Source organism: Anabrus simplex, chromosome 2, assembly GCF_040414725.1.
Source record: "Anabrus simplex isolate iqAnaSimp1 chromosome 2, ASM4041472v1, whole genome shotgun sequence".
NCBI classification, from domain to species: Eukaryota; Metazoa; Arthropoda; class Insecta; order Orthoptera; family Tettigoniidae; genus Anabrus; species Anabrus simplex.
The window spans coordinates 254,385,637-254,409,318 of record NC_090266.1 but is presented as its reverse complement, the minus strand read 5'-3'; the positions used below and the strand labels follow the sequence as shown (position 1 = coordinate 254,409,318).

General features: G+C 41.4%; 1 protein-coding gene across 5 annotated transcripts in view; it reads right to left on the bottom strand.

Moving 5' to 3' along the window:
* LOC136864029 (JNK1/MAPK8-associated membrane protein) overlaps window positions 1-23,682 on the bottom strand; it is a 181,042-nt gene that overhangs the window by 120,587 nt on the left and 36,773 nt on the right. For all 5 annotated transcript variants that reach the window (XR_010859254.2, XR_010859255.2, XM_067140543.2 and 2 more), the window contains exon 3: window positions 9,149-9,361. Coding sequence is in view for 3 of the 5 variants with exons in the window: in XM_067140543.2 (XP_066996644.2) it covers window positions 9,149-9,361 (213 nt within the window). In the remaining 2 variants the exon portion in view is untranslated. The remainder of the gene's footprint in view (window positions 1-9,148; window positions 9,362-23,682) is intronic.

The window sequence follows — 23,682 nt, the reverse complement described above, 5'->3', positions numbered from 1 at the left end:
TGCTTTGAGGAATATTTAAGAACAATTAGAGTAAAAATGTAACATACCCTTGGCTGTATAGTCAAGGATTTCTAAAGTCGCTGGCCTGGTAATGATCTGAACAGATCTTATAATTCTTATATAAGCGTAACGTCCCTTCTCTCTTGTACACCTTATCCAAATCACTTCTGTGACATTTCAAAACCCACAGATCACACCTACAACACATCGGTATTGAAGGTTAACTGCTGCACTATACAATAAAATATGCGTATTATATTTTAAGCCAGTTAAAATATGGGTCGAGCAGGTCAGAAGATTATGAAGTACTATAAAAATCTCTTTGTCACTGGAAGAATATGCAAACACAATATTACTTACACTTTGTCACGAGAGAAGCAAAAGAAAGGCCGCGCATTCTTCTCTAATTCATAGTTACTGCAGCCAAATACAGCACATACCTTCCCCTCATGTTGAGAGGAGATATCAAGGAATGACACACGCTACTATTTAATTAGGTCAACTCACTGAAAACGCATAAATAACACCAAAAACTTCACACACAAATACACGTGCTCTTATGACAGAATCAGTAGTTCTCAGGACTACCCACTAGAGCAGGGCCTCTCGAACTCCCACAATCTCAGGCGTGCAAATCGAGGCGCAAGAGCTCCGTGCACTGTGCATCGGTCGCGCTCGGCTTGTTTCGGACCAACGCTTCGCCTCTGGGCTACTCGGCTAAGCTCGGCTCTACTGGGCACAACTCAGCTCGGATTCGGAGCGCTACGGGGTAAGTGTGGAAGAGGGAGACAGGGGGAGCGAGCAAGACAGGCGTGAGGAAAGAGAGAGTAAGAGCTATTGCTCCAAATCGAGAAGTGGGGTTCTGCACTCTGGTCAACCAAGCGAAGTCGTCTTTTGCACCGTGCACAGTGCATGCACCAAGCGCATGCACCCTGAGAGGCCCTGCACTAGAGAGAGCTCTAATAGCTGTCCCTAGATATCTCCCTGAGTGTCGCATATTGTCTCTACTGTATTTGCTTTTACTAAGCATGGAGTGAGGAGTATACAGATCATTCTTGTACCTTGTGTCGTGCATATCAACTGTAGATCGTTCTTTAAATTCAGAAATATTATCTTTTACATGCATAATATTTTTAAGGATATATAAACAGTGAACTGTCGTAATTTTTAGGCCTACAAAGAAAGTTTTACAAAAGTCTCTAATTTATAATCCAGAAATTAGATGAACTGCCTTGTTCTGGCAAATAAATACATTATTTGATATAGGAAAATTGCCCCATAACCTGAAACCATACAATATATGAGGGTGAAAGAAAGCATGATAGGATGCAAGTAACATATCCCAACTGATGCAGGTTTCCACTTTCCTGAGCAGATACCACACCCTGGCTAATCTCTTGCAGAGTTCTGAGGTATGTATTTCCCAGATAAGTCTTGTATCTACAGTACATGTAGGCCTAATAATTTAAAAGAATTATGGTAGTCATTATTTGTAGTGTGATTCAAGGTAAAAAGTATATTTTCTGTTTTAGTAACGTTAATAGTTCATTTATTGTGACGAAGCCAGTTTTCAGCAATTTTAACAGATGTGTTGACTTATTTCTTAGTGTTGTCATATCAATATTACTATTTAGGAAAGTTGTATCAACAGCATATAGAACAGATGTGCAGGGAACATTGCATGCTAGATCATTAATACAGACAACAAATAAAAGAGAAACATCCCAAAACAGACCCTTGTGAGACACCTGTTTAACGGTTTCCATATCAGATTTCTTATCACTTACAGTATTACCACCATCTGTTTCCTTTGATAAAGATAAGATGCCATTAATTTCAGTTCTTGGCCCTTTACTCCATAATAACTGAGCTTGTGAATTAATATTTCATGTGAGACACTATCAAAGGCTTTTGTCAGGTCAATTAATGTAGCACCTGTGACTGTTTTTTTCCCTCAAAATTATTTAATATTTCTTTGATGGCACATTCAACTCCTTTTATCAGTGAATGACCCTTTCAAATTCCAAACTGTTTGCTATACAATAAATTATTTATGAAGAAGTACTCGTTGGGTTGCATAAATATACAAGATTCAATCATTTTACTCAGAATAAATACTGAAATGAAATGGCGTATGGCTTTTAGTGCCGGGAGTGTCCGAGGACAAGTTTGGCTCGCCAGATGAAGGTCTTTTGATTCGACTGCCGTAGGCGACCTGCGTGTCGAGAGTAAGTACTATTGTTGTAGGACAGTAATTTGATGGGCACATTCTATCTCCCTTTTTAAAGATAGGTATCACGTTAGACATCTTTAAACACTCAGGAAAATCACCTTGTCTAAGCATTAAATTTATTAAAAATGTCAATGGCATTTCAAAAACTGCTTTGATGGTATTGTTGGAGAGACCATAAATGACTTAGATAGTAGGTGAATTCAAATTAGTAACAATACTTCTGACTGTATGTGGATTTACCTCCACCTACCTAAAATCATTCTCCAATAAATTTGAGGCAAGAGAAAAATTATGCAACTAGTTTAAGTTTACTTGCATTCCCATCATATGAAATGCTGTTATCCTGATCACATGTGCTTTTATGTGCAGTAATAAAATACATATTACACTGATCAGGTTCTAGAGGAATCACATCTTAGTTATTTAAAATATGACTAGTACAACTAGCTCTCCTTATAATAGACCATGCAGCTATGCATTTATTATTTGCACGTTGGATATACCTATCATTTTCTGTAAGTTTAGCCTGATTTATATATGATTTTTGCATAGTTTTCTGTAGTTATTGTATGTTTCTTTATCCTCTACATTATTATTTACTTTATACTTATTATAATAAGTGAACATAATGCTATGTATTTTAACTGTATTTCTTGGTTTAAAGCTGTTGGGCTTAATAGTGATAACTTTTTTAGAGCAAGCTGAATCAAAATATGTAATTATCATTGTCTATCTATCATATGGCTTTTAGTGCCAGGAGTGTCTGACGACATGTTCGGCTCACCTGGTGCAGGTCTTTCCATCTGACGCCCATGGGCGGTGACCTGCAGGTCTGGATGTGGGATGATGATGAGGCAGGGAGAGAGCACATAGTCTTGTGGTTAAAAATGAATGAATGAATGAATGAATGAATGAATGAATAAATAAATAAATAAATAAATAAATAAATAAATAAATAAATAAATAAATAAATAAATAAATAAATAAATAAATAAATAAATAAATAAATAAATAAATAAATAAATAAATAAATAAATAAATAAATAAATACATACATACATACATACATACATACATACATACATACATACATACATACATACATACATACTCCTGTCGAATAGTACCAAGGTGTCTGCTTAAAATTTTACGTCTCCATCCGACGGGCAAATCACCATCAACAGCATCATATGCCCTCACTCCAAATGAACACTGTAGAGAGGTTTGGAATTAAATCCAGGCTTTTGGCACACAATCCAGTGATTAGAAGTTGTATACCACATCCTCTCCTACCCTGCCGGCCAACATTCTGATGGTGAAATTTTTTTGACCAACAGGACTCGATGTCAGACTATGTAGACATCAAGACCTAAACGATCATGGCCACCTCTAAGATATTTATAGTGAAATCACCAACTATTACAATACTGCTTCTCTAACTGTGATATAAATAATTTTACATTGTTGTTAGGGGCACGATACAAAGATACAACAAAATTATATTCACGCAATCTAATAGCTACTGATTCACATAGGTTGTTAGTGCAACATATACTGCAGCTCCAACATGAGTTAGTGGGAGGCCTCTAGTAAAAATACTTCTTGATTCAAAAAATTCTTAATGTTCGTTTGTTTTGTCCATTTCGGTTTAGCAATGATGTTTTCACTATGTGCAATTAAATCCTGGGTCAAATTTACACCTTTTTCATCGTTTTGTTTATAATAAAATTCTTTCAGTCGATTAACAATGCCGAGAGCCTCACTGTACGTGGTTATTGGCAGCACATTCATTTCCGTATTTTCTTGAAAGTCGTCATTAGCATCACCTTCACTCCCGCTTTCGTCAGAATCTCTTATTTTTGTCCTTCTTCCCTTGGATTGACTGAAGAATCGTTTTCGTGTCTCCACTCTCACACTCTGTTGGAATATCTGAATCAATTTCGATATAGGTGTTCACTTGTACACTGTAACCTGCTGCATTAATCAACTCTTGTGTTGTTTCCATGCTGTCAGGAAGGGTATCCGATTCTATTTCGGGATGTCCACCACTAGCGGGAAACCCAGCTTTCAGAAAACAGTTACGAATTGTTGAGGCTGTGACGTTTTTCCATGCACTGGTTATCCATGAAATTGCTTGGAGAACATTCAGCCCCTTTGTCAGTGTCTGAAGGGTTACTTCATTCCCGTTAAGTTCTGATACTATGTGCTTCATCACTAACTGTCTGTACATAACCTTGAAGTGCTGGATCACTTCTTAGTCAAGCGGCTGAGAAACTGATGTTACATTTGGTGGGAGAAAGACGATCTTCACATTTTGCAACTTAATTGTATCCGGATGCGATGCTGCATTATCGAGGAATAATAACACTTTTCGCTCCTGACGTATCATTTTTCTGTCCAATTGTCCTAGCCACTCTTGTCATTATTTCTCTGGCCATCCATGCTTTCCTATTCACTTTCCATTCAATGCCAAACTTTGTAACGTCTATATTTTTAAAACACCTTGGTTTTGCAGCTTTTCCCATCACACGGGGCTCCTCCCGTTCTCCACTCATACTTGCACATAACAAGACCGTAAGACGTTCTTTCGGAACTTTTCCACCAGTACAACGATTTCCTTTGAAACACAAAGATTTGTCGGGTAAAGCACGGAAAAATAATCCAGTTTCATCGGCATTCAAAATATTTTCCGGAGCATACCTGTCTATAATTGAAGGTATTTTTTCTTGCCAGTTGTCAACAATCTCCATATTAACACGGGATGATTCTCCGCAAATCACTCTGAAGTTGATACCATGTCGCTTTCTGCATCTTTCTAGCCAGCCATTCGAGGCTTTGAAATCTCCAATACCTAATTCTGTCGCGAATTCTAACGCTTTTGCTTGTATCATTGGTCCTGACACAGGGACATTCTGACTTCTTATTTTAGCGAACCACTCTAGCGTTGCCTTGTCAAGGAGAGCTCCACTACCACTTTGAAACAGTTTAATGCGCTGTTCGTTGCCATTTAAATGCCATTCTTTCACTAGTTCCTCTTGCTTTTTCACAATTTCAGCTGCCTGTGTCTTTCCAATCTTAAACACTTCGGACAGTTTACGCACACCACACTTCTCACGTTTATGATAGTCTATTATGCCTATTTTTTCTTTTAAAGTTAAAAACTTCTTCGAAGCCATGTTTACACACACTTACCAACGAAAAATTGAACACATCAAAAGCCCACGAGTCAATGAAAAGTAACCTGACAGTGAAGGTACGAATTCCAGCGCTGTCGAGCATGTCAGATCACACAACTTCCAGAAGTGATAGCGTAGCTTAGTGTTGCCTTCCAAGAATGTGTACAGCCAGGATCAAAAGTTACGGTGTCTGTGATTCTTGGAAGTACCGGCTGTGTAAAAAGTAAGAGAATACATACTGTACAGGACACAAATACAGAATTTTTTGAAAAAGAAAGTGTCCGTTAGGAGAGGTTTAATTGGAGTTTCTCGTGGCTATGGTGTGTCCGTGTCCGTAATAAAGGGTGTCCATATAAGAAGGGTAAATTACTCATACACAACATGGCATTTCATTACGGACCTAGACAATCGTCCGCCAATGAGGGTTGTCCGCCGGTGAGAGGTGTCCGTTAAGACAGGTTTTACTGTATCTTGATCCCTATTTCGATAGTGTTTTGTCACTGAATTTCGAGAGATATTTCAAGGATGAAGCAGGCGGGGAATGTGATGGTGTGAAGGTTTTTAAGATATTCTTTACGGACAAGTTATTGGAAATAATAGTTCGGGAAACAAATTCATATGCTGAGCAAATAATCCAATCTAGGGTCTTATTATCACTTTGTTCCAGAATGCGGGATTGGAAACCAGTCACTAAGGATGAGATATACACTCATGTTCATAAAAAATAGAACACCTTGAAAGACTAGAGAGAGGAAGTTCATATTTGCAGGACATGTTCATTAGTATGTTCTGCAGAAACTATTATCATTTCAGTCACCTAGGTTCAGCATATGTCCTGTTGCCTAGTAGGCACTAGGTCCTCCATGAGCACTGATAACTTGTTCCATGAAGGAAGGCATCAACGCGTATAAGGCGCGAATGGCGTTCTGGAGTATAGCCATCCATACTGTATTCACCTGGTTGCACAGTTCATCTTTGGTGGTTGGCATTGGGTCACGGAATCACACCTGTCACATCACCATACACCACACATTTTCGATTGGCGACAAGTCCAGTGATCGGACGGTCCAGGGCAACAGTACGACATCCTGTGACAACAAGAAGGCATGTGTTCATGCAGCAACATGTGGTCACGCATTGTCCTGCTGAAATATGGCGTCTGGGGTGTCCTGCAGAAAAGTTACGGCTACAGGTCGCAGGATGTCATTCATTTAGGTCAAACTGGTCACAGTGCCCTGGACACACACCAACTGTGATTTGTGGTTGTATCTAATAGCATGCCACACCATAAGGCCTTGATTTGGTGCTGTATGTCTTGTGCAAATGTAGTCAATATGATGCCTCTCTCCCTGCCTGCAGCGAACCAAAATGCAGCCATCATTTTCAAACAAACAGAACCTGGATTCGTCCGAAAACACTATCTGCTGCCATTCCTGTCCCCAGTGACGTCGTTCCATACACCATTGCAGTCTAGCATGTTTATGCACATTAGTTGAAGGTAGGAGGACAAGTGGGCGACGCGCTGGTAACCCAGACTGTAATAAACGGTGACGGACAACAGAAAGGACGTTCCAAAATATGTGATCAACACACAACTAAAGAAGGGGGAAATTACAGCTCGGCATTCCGACCAGGTTTGCATCCCAAAGTGGCATGATAAGAAAGATGTCACAATGACCTCTACATTCCATGGGGCAGAAACTGTCATGAAAAAAACAAAGCATGGTAAGGAAAAAGAAAAGCTTGTTTCCGATAACATGGATGAAGTTGATCTGAAAGATCAGCTACTTCATGGATACTTTTTACAGAGGAAAAAGATGACAAAGTGGTACATCAAGTTATTAAATGTTGCAATTCTAAACGCAATGATCATTTGCTGGAGAAATTCCCCTGAAACTAGAATAGATCATTTGAAATTTAGGATGGATGTCGTTCAGGCACTGCTTTTGGAACATCCAGGTTCATTTGAAATAAAAATACCTGGACGTCATTCTTCAGACAAAACTGTTCCCCATCTCACTGAAAGGCATTTCCCTGAGGGAATCCCACTAACCGAGGGAAAGAGTAGGCCAACCAAATGATGTGGCGTGTGCTACAAACAGAAAATTTGGAGGGAAACAGTGTTTTGGTGTCCAGACTGCGAAGCGGGTCTCTGCGTTGAGGGATGCTTCAAGATGTTCCAAACCAAACTCAACTATTAAGGTAAGATAGCATCATATTTTCCAAAAGAATGGAATTTTCTAAACATGTATGTGAAAATTTTATTGAAATCCATAAAACAGTACCAAAGTTGTGTTGTTTTGAATAAAGCTTTGCACGAATCTGAGAAAATTTAAACACCACGCTCAGAACTCCTTCCACAGCACAGACAACCGGGCATTTAAACCCACCGCGCCGAGGGTTTAACACACACAATATCAGTAGGTCTTTTATTGAGTATTACATCTAATGCATCCAGTTTATTTCTAATTGACTGTAAGTTAATGTGAAAAATAACTATGTTGATCATGATTGTTTCCAGTTCTACAAGGCTAACTTCCTCCTGACAAGAACAGTTTGGAGTTCTGCTGTTTTGGGCTAACGACACTCTTACGGCGTACATAAGAATAGTGACAAACCTAACCTGAAACATAAAATTAAACTTTCCACTGACAGTTATAGACATGGTATAGAGTCAATATTATCTAAGGATGCAGTAAGTGAAAACTTACAGGTAGAAAGTACAGTGGAACCGAATGCAACACTCTCCAATGTTGTGAGCTCTGCAGTAAAGGAATGTAATAATCTGTCATCAAAGGATATCATTGTCATCATGGGATGTGCAAGTAATGCAGCGGAGAATCCAGCAAGTGATGCAACTTCAACCGTGAAGATCACACTAGGTAACCTGAAGCGTGCAAATGTTATTGTCGTAAACCTGCCTCATCGCCATGACTTGCCAGAATTCTCCACTATCAACAAAGAAGTGGATACTGCTAATGAATCCTAAGCCGAATCTGCAAGCACTTCAAAAATGTGACCATGCTGAATAGCAGTAATTGCTGTAGGAACTTCCACACCAAGCATGGGCTGCATTTTAATGGACGAGATAAGCATGAACTGGCCAAAATAATATCAAAGATTGTTAATGGTAAAAGGACTCAGCAAAATGATGCTGTTCATGTAGTAGCAGATGATCAGGGAAACCGGGTGTGATGGCCAAACCTGATATGAGGTCTTGGCCTAGAGAACCTAGAACATGTAGCCAATTAAATCTTGGCTCTTGTATACAAAATTTTTTCCTGCCATGTATAGATACAGTCAATGTACATGGCGCCATGTTGGCGTGAAAGAAGCAACTAAAAAAAAAAAGCAAATGGCTCATTTCACACAAAGAAATGGAATTACAGTGACTGATTACAGCTGTGACAAACAATGAACTGAGACAAAGACGGCAGACTCCCGCCAACTAATACAAAACATCACCTGTTACAAAGTCGTCAAGTGCCTCCAACTTTTAAAACATGCTGGATATAGTCTTATTTAATCCAATACTAGTCCAAAACACGTATTATGAACTATTATTAAAATGAATAAATAACTTGGAAAATACATTTTTTCAGAACGTCCGATTGTTGGCGTTTCTCTGCTGAACTCCAAACATCTGCTGAATCAGACATTAGCAGGGAAAGGGGTTAAACATGCTATTTTATATATATATTTGCATATATAATACTCTTAAGGAAAGGTTATTACTTACAGTGGATACACAGCTTCCTGAGTGCAGTGAAGTGTTTCTTCATAGTTTGGATTAGGATTATGTAATAATGTGTACCAATCAGACAACTTTTTCACATGGCATGAACGTACATTCAGTGTTCCCACTGGCTCCGATAACAATAGAGTCAGTGCAGCTGCTGTCACAATTTCAAATACTGCAGAAATATGCAGGACTAAGACTTCCCTGCAAAAACTGGAAAAAGGAAAATTAATTATTACATTTCCCTTCCTCTGTGATTCATACTGTTTGAATTAAAATGGAATAACAAATCAAATTAGTAAAAAAAAAAAAAAAAAAAAAAAAAAAAACTACAAAAGCTAAGAAGGCAAGAAGCCAAATTCTACATTTTTAGTTCCATGTCTTACAGGTGAGTAGGGAAGATATGTCTCAGGCAAGAGAATATTTATTTGGTTTGAATGTCCAAATGTCTTTATTTACACTAAATAAAAATCACTGGACACCCATATACCTGCTTAGGTATTATAAACAGAGAAGAATCCCCAAAAGTGAAATCAGTAATGGATACTGTGTACCCTTGACCTCGTGGTTTGTATGCCACAGTCCTATAGTGCTATTTTGTTACCTTGCAAGCAGTACCAATTATTCCAAGAACTAATTGGTTTCCCAACACAACTGCTACTCTATCTTGACTATGTACGCTGCAGAAAACCTGCAGCAAGATTTAAATGAACTGGTGTACGTTATGACGGGACATGGGACAAATCAAGAGCTCTGAACATTAATATAATGTACGTAGTGTTAAGTTCTAAGTAAAAGTTGAGGTTCACATAAAGTGAGAATTTCCTTAATATAAGGAAATAACATTTCCTATTTCTTCCAAAGAATAATAAAAATGAATTAAATGATACTCCTGCAAAACAATCTGGTTCCCTGGCTGAAATTTCAGCATACTGGCCTTTGGTTCAGAGGGCTTCAGTTTGATACCCGCCTGGGAAAAGGATTTTAAGTGTGTATGGTTAACTTCTCTGGCTCGGGGACTGGATATTTATGTTTGTCTCAATACATTTTCCTTCATCTACATACAAAACACAACACTACCATCCACCATAAGAAAGAATGTAATAGTTAATACATCCCTCCACCTAGGGCTGGCATCAGGAAATCATATACTATACATATATCCTCATAATAGCGTTCAGTCTGCAAGCCTCTGTGTACTTACTCAATACACTTACGATCCTCTATTGGTAACTAGTTCTGTGGCCTCATTTATTCTACATCATTAGAAACTGAGTTTAACCATTGTCGTCTTGATCTCCCTCCAACCGAGCTCGATAGCTGCAGTCGCTTAAGTGCGACCAGTATCCAGTAATCGGAAGATAGTCGGTGCGACGTAAAGCAAATAGCAAAAAGAAAAAAAATCTTCCTCCATGACTGAGTCCATTATTCTCTTAGGTAATCTATCCTCCTGCATTTATCTCATATGACCCCCACCACTGAAGCCGGTTTAAGCGTACAACTCCATCAATCGAGTTCACTCCTAAATTGGTCTTCATCTCCGCATTATGAGTATCTGCCTGCTATTGTTCCTACCTGTTGATACCAGTGATCATTCTCGCTATTTTCATATATGTTACTTCTAACCTATGAAAAAAGATATCCTGAGTCCACCAAGCTTTAACTCCTGTAAAGTAAAGTCTGTCTACAAACAGACCAATGTAAAGACAATTTCCTTCTTATAGAATACTGCTCATGGCAACTGCAAAATCAACGCATTCAATTTCCTGCACCTTGATTCAATCTCACTATGCTACCATCCTACATCCCAAGGTACTTGAAATTATCTACCTATTACAGTTTTGTATTCCGAACCTGATATTCAATTCTCTCAGGCTTCTTATCTGCGACATCACTTTTGTCCTGGAAAGGCTAATTTTCAAATCATACAGCCAAAATATCACACTTCGGGGACATAATAACGCCTTTGAAACGTTTCACTGAGAATTTATAGTAAGAAATATGAATACTTTTTTAAATACTTTGAATTTTGAAAAGACTAAAAGGTCAAATTAGGCCTGTAATTTAAGATATCAGTGTAACACACACGAATAAGGAAGGTACATATCCATCAGAAAGCTTCACATGAGAAGAGTTAAACAGAAATTAAAAAAAAACCTTTATATCTTATTTCAACAGACCTACATGTTTTGTTTTGTTCAAACCCTACTGTCAGCAGCTCTGAAGATGATTTTCATTTCCCATTTTCACACCAGGCAAATACTGGGACTCTACTTAAGGCCACGGCCACTTCCTTCCCACTCCTAGCCCTTTCCTATCCCATCGTCACCATAAGATCTATCTGAGCAGTGCAGCATAAAGCAAATTGTAAAATTTAAAAAAAATCATGTTGTTTACAACCATTTTCCTTTTTTTTTTTCAATTTTATAATCCTCAAGAAATGTTGGTTGTAACTCCACAAAATCCATGTGTCATTAGGTGGGCTTGTCTCTGGTTTTGGTACAATGGTTCAGGATGATGGGGATTGTGTGTATTTATACAGAGATGGCATGTGCAGAGAAGTATGATGTAATTCATCCCCATCTTTCAAAACTTGCTGGAGCTTATTTCTTACAGCCAGTTCAGGAACCTTCTTCATATATCAAAGAAGGCTTACCAAAAATTGGTGATGGCTGTTGTCCTTAATGGCTTTACTTTTGATAAGTAATTGTAATATTGCTCCCTTTATTTCAAGGAATTTTTTGTCCTCATCAATTTTTTTTAATCGTTCGTTTTCTTCGCTTATGGTGTTTGGTGTTGGTTGCTGGTGGCCCCAAATTCATTTTTTCAGCACATGAGCTATGCTGCTGTTACTGAAATTATAATTATATTGTAAATAATCATTTAGTAGGACTACTTATCAACACCCACTGAGCGGAGTGGCCACACGTATTAACGTGTTATGGCTTTGCATCCAAGCTCTGCATTCGGGGGACGCGTGGGTTCAAACCCACTGCTGAGAACGGTTTTCTGTGGTTTCCTGTTATCACTTCCAGGCAGATGCCAGGACAGTTCCTATCCATAGGCCACAGCCGATTCCTTCCATCTCCTTACCCAGTTTCATTCACCATCATCATATCATTTTCATGAGCTCCTCAACTGAGGTTGGCATCAGGAAGGGATCTAGCCATAAAACACGCCATATAAATTCACTTCACCTCATCCCCAACCCTGCGTCAAGAAAGGGTTTAAACCCTACTGTTAGCAGCCCTGAAGATGGGTTTTCATGGTTTCCCATTTTCACAGCAGGCAAATTAATAATTATAACCATAATAATAATCATTAGGAAGAATATTTAAAAGGTAATTTACTGAACAAGTGACCAAGCGGCTAGGGTCACGTAGCTATCAGCTTGCTTTCGGGAGATAGTCAATTCGATCCCCATTGTCGACAGCCCTGAATACGGTTTCTGTGGTTTCAATGTTGATATAACATTATCAACACCCACTTCCTCTGTAACATTCACCCCTATTTTGCATTGTATGTCTGGAGAATGATAGTGTTTATCTTTCATATTCCATAGGAGTATTTTTAATAATAATAATAATAATAATAATAATAATAATAATAATAATAATAATAATACCTCCATGGCTCAGGTGGCAGCCTCTCACCAATGGGTTCCGTGGTTCAAATCCCATTCACTCCATGTGAGATTTGTGCTACACAAAGCGGAGGCGAGACAGGATTTTCTCCGGGTACTCCGGTTTTCCCTGTCATCTTTCATTTCAGCACCACACTCCAATATCATTTCATCTGTCAGTCATTAATCACTGCCCCAGAGGAGTGCGACAGGCTATGGCAGCCGGCACAATTCCTATCCTCGCCGCAAGATGGGGGCTTCATTCGTTCATCCCTGACCTGATCAATGACTGGAAAACAGGTTGTAGGTTTTCATTTTCATTAATAATAATGTGTATGAAGACGGGGAACAACCAAGTGCTTCTGTTTATAATTGTTGGCTGCTTTTACATGATCCAGCAAGATTAACATTATTGGCACTAGATCAAATACATGGATGTTGAACTGTTTCATGAATATTTCAATTTCTGTTTTATTGCTTGATCTATTAAGAGATTTTACCCAGCTGCCTAGAATGACAACTTGCATTGTCAAGAATGATCGCATATCTCTTATCATTAGGAAGAATATTTAAAAGGTAATTTAATGAACAAGTGGCCACGTGGCTTGGGTCACATACCTACCAGCTTACATTCGGGAGATAGTGGATTCAATCGCCACTGTCGACAGCCTTGAATACGGTTTTCTGTGGTTTCAAATTTTCACACCAGGCAAATGCTGGGGCTGTACCTTAATTAAGGACAGAGTCACTTCCTTCCCACTCCCAGCCCTTTCTTATCCCATTGTCGACATAATACCTATGGTATCTGTGTTAGTGTAAAGGAAATTTTTTTTAAAAAAAAGGGTAATTTTGAAACCAGTTTCCAATATTCGTTTCATCATGCAACTTTTTTGCAGGCAGATACCAATACATTCATGCAACAATTCCAGTATTACAAGTCTTTTATTGGGAATGGGAAAGCTAAATCCTAGCTTCCTTACAACTCCCCTTAAAGATTTTTCTTCATGCAGGAACTATCAACATTTTTCAAATTCATTAACTGTTAGTGGCTGACCCTATTTATAAAAACTGAAAATCTCCTGTCTAATCAAACCACACTGAAATTCATGTATTATAGCAAATTTAACTATGTTATTTTCTCACTTCTTTTGGCATCATTGGACCCTTTTGAATTATTTTGCAAAAAGTAGGCTTACTTAATTTTATTATCCTTGTCATCTTGAAAATAATGTGCAAGTGTCTGGGATTATTGGTTGAGGATTCCTATGAAGTTTGATGATGAGGCATTGTCGGTAGTGCTCAGTAAATTTTCCTTTTCCATAACAGAAGCATTAATCTAGCACAACGAATGCGGAACGTGCAAGTGACTACTAGCGCTAAAGGTGGCAAAACTGTGAGGAGTGCAAAGGCCATGCACTCGGTGCGCAGCAGAAAGCAATGGTTTAACTAATGCACAACTGTGGTGTTGATACTCATAAGTTACGAATTTCATTATGGTCGATATGAAACAACTGATCACTATCAAAAGGTAGAGAAAGGTCCACCTATGCAATACTATTAGATTAATATTGTATCTTATATTACTGGTACTAGTTTCGACCCTGCTATATTAGGTCATCTTCAGCCATGATCAAAATTGGAAATACATGCATATTATGACCACCAATAAAATATTACAAATTGGTATGTCTTAAGTAAAGTCTTAATCTAAATGAGTGATGAAACATTAGACAACACATTTAAAATTGGAATTAAAACAACACAGTAAAACTGTAGTGAATGGTGTTGTTGGACTATGCCAATGTCCATGTAATAAACAATTATTCTTGAGTCTTGAATTGATCTTGGAGCTGATATTCATCGTTTGTGTGTATTGTGGAAACATTTGATCTACAAATGGCTTATTGAATAGACTATACAAGTAACAGTTTAAAGATTTAAGCATATCCTGGTAAGCGAAATTAACCAATGAAGGTTTAAATTCTCGACCCTGCCAGGAATCGAACCCAGGACCCCTGTGACCAAGGGCCAGCATGCTAACCATTTAGCCATGGAGCCGGACTAGTATCTGCAATTTTGCTCTAATTGTCTTTAGGTTGGCTCTATGGCGTTGTTTGCTCACCAGCCACTAGATAACACCGTTATCTAAGTCTGTGGTAGGTTTCAGCGTTATCAGATCAGTACAGCTTGAGCTGTTGCGACGTAAAGATGGCCACCCCACCCTCTGTTTGCACCAAGGCAGAACTAACACCGTTATCTAAGTCTGTGGTAGGTTTCAGCGTTATCAGATCAGTACAGCTTGAGCTGTTGCGACGTAAAGATGGCCACCCCACCCTCTGTTTGCACCAAGGCAGAACAGCATTCCGTAATGGTTTTTTTTTTTTGGTCTGAGGGTGTACATACATACCCCTTCATGATATATTGTAATGCCTTTCAGCGTTAAGTCTGCAAGCCTTTGTAAATTAATCTAATGGTTTTGAATATGTGGACATTTCCCTACTCTTTGATAGTGGTGTTGATACACAGAAAGATTATTTGTTGGTATAATAGTAGCCTAATCCATCCATCCATCCATCCATCCATCCATCCATCCATCCATCCATCCATCCATCCATCCATCCATCCATCCATCCATCCATCCATCCATCCATCCATCCATCCATCCATCCATCCATCCATCCATCCATCCATCCATCCATCCATCCATCCATCCATCCATCCATCCATCCATCCATCCATCCATCCATCCATCCATCCATCCATCCATCCATCCATCCATCCATCCATCCATCCATCCATCCATCCATCCATCCATCCATCCATCCATCCATCCATCCATCCATCCATCCATCCATCCATCCATCCATCCATCCATCCATCCATCCATCCATCCATCCATCCATCCATCCATCCATCCATCCATCCATCCATCCATCCATCCATCCATCCATCCATCCATCCATCCATCCATCCATCCATCCATCCATCCATCCATCCATCCATCCATCCATCCATCCATCCATCCATCCATCCATCCATCCATCCATCCATCCATCCATCCATCCATCCATCCATCCATCCATCCATCCATCCATCCATCCATCCATCCATCCATCCATCCATCCATCCATCCATCCATCCATCCATCCATCCATCCATCCATCCATCCATCCATCCATCCATCCATCCATCCATCCATCCATCCATCCATCCATCCATCCATCCATCCATCCATCCATCCATCCATCCATCCATCCATCCATCCATCCATCCATCCATCCATCCATCCATCCATCCATCCATCCATCCATCCATCCATCCATCCATCCATCCATCCATCCATCCATCCATCCATCCATCCATCCATCCATCCATCCATCCATCCATCCATCCATCCATCCATCCATCCATCCATCCATCCATCCATCCATCCATCCATCCATCCATCCATCCATCCATCCATCCATCCATCCATCCATCCATCCATCCATCCATCCATCCATCCATCCATCCATCCATCCATCCATCCATCCATCCATCCATCCATCCATCCATCCATCCATCCATCCATCCATCCATCCATCCATCCATCCATCCATCCATCCATCCATCCATCCATCCATCCATCCATCCATCCATCCATCCATCCATCCATCCATCCATCCATCCATCCATCCATCCATCCATCCATCCATCCATCCATCCATCCATCCATCCATCCATCCATCCATCCATCCATCCATCCATCCATCCATCCATCCATCCATCCATCCATCCATCCATCCATCCATCCATCCATCCATCCATCCATCCATCCATCCATCCATCCATCCATCCATCCATCCATCCATCCATCCATCCATCCATCCATCCATCCATCCATCCATCCATCCATCCATCCATCCATCCATCCATCCATCCATCCATCCATCCATCCATCCATCCATCCATCCATCCATCCATCCATCCATCCATCCATCCATCCATCCATCCATCCATCCATCCATCCATCCATCCATCCATCCATCCATCCATCCATCCATCCATCCATCCATCCATCCATCCATCCATCCATCCATCCATCCATCCATCCATCCATCCATCCATCCATCCATCCATCCATCCATCCATCCATCCATCCATCCATCCATCCATCCATCCATCCATCCATCCATCCATCCATCCATCCATCCATCCATCCATCCATCCATCCATCCATCCATCCATCCATCCATCCATCCATCCATCCATCCATCCATCCATCCATCCATCCATCCATCCATCCATCCATCCATCCATCCATCCATCCATCCATCCATCCATCCATCCATCCATCCATCCATCCATCCATCCATCCATCCATCCATCCATCCATCCATCCATCCATCCATCCATCCATCCATCCATCCATCCATCCATCCATCCATCCATCCATCCATCCATCCATCCATCCATCCATCCATCCATCCATCCATCCATCCATCCATCCATCCATCCATCCATCCATCCATCCATCCATCCATCCATCCATCCATCCATCCATCCATCCATCCATCCATCCATCCATCCATCCATCCATCCATCCATCCATCCATCCATCCATCCATCCATCCATCCATCCATCCATCCATCCATCCATCCATCCATCCATCCATCCATCCATCCATCCATCCATCCATCCATCCATCCATCCATCCATCCATCCATCCATCCATCCATCCATCCATCCATCCATCCATCCATCCATCCATCCATCCATCCATCCATCCATCCATCCATCCATCCATCCATCCATCCATCCATCCATCCATCCATCCATCCATCCATCCATCCATCCATCCATCCATCCATCCATCCATCCATCCATCCATCCATCCATCCATCCATCCATCCATCCATCCATCCATCCATCCATCCATCCATCCATCCATCCATCCATCCATCCATCCATCCATCCATCCATCCATCCATCCATCCATCCATCCATCCATCCATCCATCCATCCATCCATCCATCCATCCATCCATCCATCCATCCATCCATCCATCCATCCATCCATCCATCCATCCATCCATCCATCCATCCATCCATCCATCCATCCATCCATCCATCCATCCATCCATCCATCCATCCATCCATCCATCCATCCATCCATCCATCCATCCATCCATCCATCCATCCATCCATCCATCCATCCATCCATCCATCCATCCATCCATCCATCCATCCATCCATCCATCCATCCATCCATCCATCCATCCATCCATCCATCCATCCATCCATCCATCCATCCATCCATCCATCCATCCATCCATCCATCCATCCATCCATCCATCCATCCATCCATCCATCCATCCATCCATCCATCCATCCATCCATCCATCCATCCATCCATCCATCCATCCATCCATCCATCCATCCATCCATCCATCCATCCATCCATCCATCCATCCATCCATCCATCCATCCATCCATCCATCCATCCATCCATCCATCCATCCATCCATCCATCCATCCATCCATCCATCCATCCATCCATCCATCCATCCATCCATCCATCCATCCATCCATCCATCCATCCATCCATCCATCCATCCATCCATCCATCCATCCATCCATCCATCCATCCATCCATCCATCCATCCATCCATCCATCCATCCATCCATCCATCCATCCATCCATCCATCCATCCATCCATCCATCCATCCATCCATCCATCCATCCATCCATCCATCCATCCATCCATCCATCCATCCATCCATCCATCCATCCATCCATCCATCCATCCATCCATCCATCCATCCATCCATCCATCCATCCATCCATCCATCCATCCATCCATCCATCCATCCATCCATCCATCCATCCATCCATCCATCCATCCATCCATCCATCCATCCATCCATCCATCCATCCATCCATCCATCCATCCATCCATCCATCCATCCATCCATCCATCCATCCATCCATCCATCCATCCATCCATCCATCCATCCATCCATCCATCCATCCATCCATCCATCCATCCATCCATCCATCCATCCATCCATCCATCCATCCATCCATCCATCCATCCATCCATCCATCCATCCATCCATCCATCCATCCATCCATCCATCCATCCATCCATCCATCCATCCATCCATCCATCCATCCATCCATCCATCCATCCATCCATCCATCCATCCATCCATCCATCCATCCATCCATCCATCCATCCATCCATCCATCCATCCATCCATCCATCCATCCATCCATCCATCCATCCATCCATCCATCCATCCATCCATCCATCCATCCATCCATCCATCCATCCATCCATCCATCCATCCATCCATCCATCCATCCATCCATCCATCCATCCATCCATCCATCCATCCATCCATCCATCCATCCATCCATCCATCCATCCATCCATCCATCCATCCATCCATCCATCCATCCATCCATCCATCCATCCATCCATCCATCCATCCATCCATCCATCCATCCATCCATCCATCCATCCATCCATCCATCCATCCATCCATCCATCCATCCATCCATCCATCCATCCATCCATCCATCCATCCATCCATCCATCCATCCATCCATCCATCCATCCATCCATCCATCCATCCATCCATCCATCCATCCATCCATCCATCCATCCATCCATCCATCCATCCATCCATCCATCCATCCATCCATCCATCCATCCATCCATCCATCCATCCATCCATCCATCCATCCATCCATCCATCCATCCATCCATCCATCCATCCATCCATCCATCCATCCATCCATCCATCCATCCATCCATCCATCCATCCATCCATCCATCCATCCATCCATCCATCCATCCATCCATCCATCCATCCATCCATCCATCCATCCATCCATCCATCCATCCATCCATCCATCCATCCATCCATCCATCCATCCATCCATCCATCCATCCATCCATCCATCCATCCATCCATCCATCCATCCATCCATCCATCCATCCATCCATCCATCCATCCATCCATCCATCCATCCATCCATCCATCCATCCATCCATCCATCCATCCATCCATCCATCCATCCATCCATCCATCCATCCATCCATCCATCCATCCATCCATCCATCCATCCATCCATCCATCCATCCATCCATCCATCCATCCATCCATCCATCCATCCATCCATCCATCCATCCATCCATCCATCCATCCATCCATCCATCCATCCATCCATCCATCCATCCATCCATCCATCCATCCATCCATCCATCCATCCATCCATCCATCCATCCATCCATCCATCCATCCATCCATCCATCCATCCATCCATCCATCCATCCATCCATCCATCCATCCATCCATCCATCCATCCATCCATCCATCCATCCATCATTATAGACTGTTATGCCTTTCAGCGTTCAATCTGCAAGCCTCTGGGAATTTACTAAACGTCGCCACAATCCTCGATTTGCAACTAGTGTTGTGGCCTCATTTAGTTCTATACCTCTTATCTTTAAATGGTTAGAAACTGAGTCTAACCATCGTCGTCTAGTCTCCCTCTACTCCTCTTACCCTCCATAGCAGAGTCCATTATTCTCCTATGTAACCTATCTTCCTCCATTCGCCCACACATTACCCCACCACCAAAGCTGGTTTATGCGTACAGCTTCATCCATCGAGTTCATTCCTAAATTAGCCTTTATCTCCTCATTCCGAGTACCATCCTGCCATTGTTCCCACCTGTTTGTACCAGCAATCATTCTTGCTACTTTCATGTCTGTTACTTCTAACTTATGAATAAGATATCCTGAATCCACCCAGCTTTCGCTCCCGTAAAGCAAAGTTGGTCTGAAATCAGACCAATGTAAAGATAGTTTCGTCTGGGAGCTGACTTCCTTCTTACAGAATACTGCTTATCGCAACTGCGAGCTCACTGCATTAGCTTTACTACAACTTGATTCAATCTCACTTACAATACTACCATCCTGGGAGAGCACACAACCTAAATACTTGAAATTATCGACCTGTTCTAGCTTTGTATCACCAATCTGACATTCAATTCTGTTGAAATTCTTACCTACTGACATCAATTTAGTCTTCGAGAGGCTAATTTTCACACCATACTCATTGCACCTCTCTTCAAGTTCCAAGATATTAGACTGCAGGCTTTCGGCACAGTCTGCCATTAAGACCAAGTCATCAGCATAGGCCAAACTGCTTACTACATTTCCACCTAACTGAATCCCTCCCTGCCATTTTATACCTTTCAGCAGATGATCCATGTAAACTACGAACAGCAAAGATGAAAGATTACAGCCTTGTCTAACCCCCGTAAGTACCCTGAACCAAGAACTCATTCTAGCATCAATTCTCACTGAAGCCCAATTGTCAACATAAATGCCTTTGATTGATTTTAATAATCTGACTTTAATGCCATAGTCCCCCAGTATAGTGAACATCTTTTCCCTCGGTACCCTGTCATATGCTTTCTCTAGATCTATGAAACATAAACACAACTGCCTATTCCTCTCGTAGCATTTTTCAATTACCTGGCGCATACTGAAAATCTGATCCTGACAGCCTCTCTGTGGTCTGAAACCACACTGGTTTTCATCCAACTTCCTCTCAACGACTGATCGCACCCTCCCTTCCAGGATGCCAGTGAATACTTTGCCTGGTATACTAATCAATGAGATACCTCGATAGTTGTTGCAGTCCTTCCTGTTCCCTTGCTTATAGATAGCTGCAATTACTGCTTTTGTCCAATCTGAAGGTACCTTACTAACACTCCACGCTAATTTCACTACTCTATGAAGCCATTTCATCCCTGCCTTCCACTATACTTCACCATTTCAGGTCTAATTTCATCTATTCCTGCTGCCTTATGACAATGGAGTTTTTTTTACTATCCTTTCCACTTCCTCGAGCATAATTTCACCAACATCATTTTCCTCCTCCCCATGAGCTTGGCTGTTTGCAATACCACCAGGATGATTTCCTTTTACATTGAGAAGATGTTCAAAATATTCCCTCCACCTCTCCAGTGATTCCCTGGGATCTATTATAAGTTCACCTGAATTACTCAAAACACTGTTCATTTCCTTTTCCCATCCCTTCCTAAGATTCTTTATTACTGTCCAGAAAGGTTTCCCTGCTGCTTGACCTAACCTTTCCAGGTTATTACCAAAATCTTCCCATGACTTCTTTTTGGATTCAACAACTATTTGTTTCGCTCTGTTTCTTTCATCTACGTACAAATCCCTGTCTGCCTCGGCCCTTGTTTGGAGCCATTTCTGATAAGCCTTCTTTTTACGTTTACAGGCTGCTCTCAACTCATCATTCCACCAAGATGTTCGCCTTTTCCCATCTTTACACACAGTTGTTCCTAGGCATTCCCTTGCTGTTTCTACTACAGCCTCCCTGTATGCCACCCATTCACCTTCTATATCCTGAACCTGCTTAATGTCTACTGTTCAAAACTTCTCACTAATCATATCCATGTACTTCTGTCTAACTTCCTCATCCTGGAAATTTTCTACCCTTATCCGTTTGCAGACAGATTACACTTTCTCTACCCTAGGCCTAGAGATAGTTCACTACAGATCAGATAGTGGTCTGTATCATCGAAACATCTGCGAAAAACTTGTGCATTCCTAACAGATTTCCTGAATTTGAAGTCGGTTAAGATATAGTCTATTATGGATCTGGTACCCCTAGCCTCCCATGTGTAGGGGTGAATAGCCTTATGCTTGAAGAATGTATTCGTGACAGCTAAACCCATACTAGCACAGAAGTCCAGCAAACGCTTCCCATTCCCATTAGCTTCCATATCTTCACCACATATACCAATCACCCTTTCGTATCCTTCAGTTCTATTCCCAACTCTCGCATTGAAATTGCCCATTAGCACTATTCTATCCTTGCTGTTGACCCTGACCACGATGTCATTCAATGCTTCATAAAACCTGCACCCTCACATGGTGAATACACGGACACAATCCTTGTCCTAATTCCTCCAACTGACAAATCTATCCACATCATTCACTCATTTACGTGCCTAACAAAAACTATGTTGCGTGCAATGGTATTCCTGATAAAAAGCCCTACCCCAGACTCTGCCCTTCCCTTTCTAACACCCGTCAAGTACACTTGATAATCTCCTATCTCTTCCTCATTATCTCCCCTTACCCGAATATCACTTACTCCTAGCACATACAGATGTATCCTCTTTGCTGACTCAGCCAGTTCTACTTTCTTTCTTCCATTAAGCCCCATTAATATTGATAGCTCCCCATCGAATTCCATTTCGTTCGCCTAGTTGTTTCCAAGGAGTCCCTTGCCTCTCAAATGGGAGTGGGACTCCATTACTCCCATAGGTCCGAGGCTTGCTTAAAATGTTCTGAGCTCAGTAAATTCATGAAGCAGGATGCTACCCTACTTGCACATAGTCCAAGTGAAGATCTCTCCTCAAATGGGTTATGGACCACTGGTGAATTGTATAGTCCTAGCCGCCTGAGCACAAGGAGGGCCATGACTCAGAATATGTCTGAGATGCCCACTCCCATTCCATAGCAAGTGGTATCCCGACTCTCAGGACCACTTACTAGGCCACTCAGCCGTTGCCCATGGTTCACGAACTAGGACATGACTACCCACAAACATGAACCATCATACAATCGAGAAATGAATTCTGTAGTATTCCAGATTTCACTCTTCCTGTAAATAAATCCAAATAAATCCAAATTCATACATACATACATACATACATACATACATACATACATACATACATACATACATACATACATACATACATTACCATTATAGACTGTTATGCCCTTCAGCGTTCAGTCTGCAAGCCTCTGTGAATTTACTAAACGTTGCCACAATCCTCGATTTGCAACTAGTGTTGTGGCCTCATTTAGTT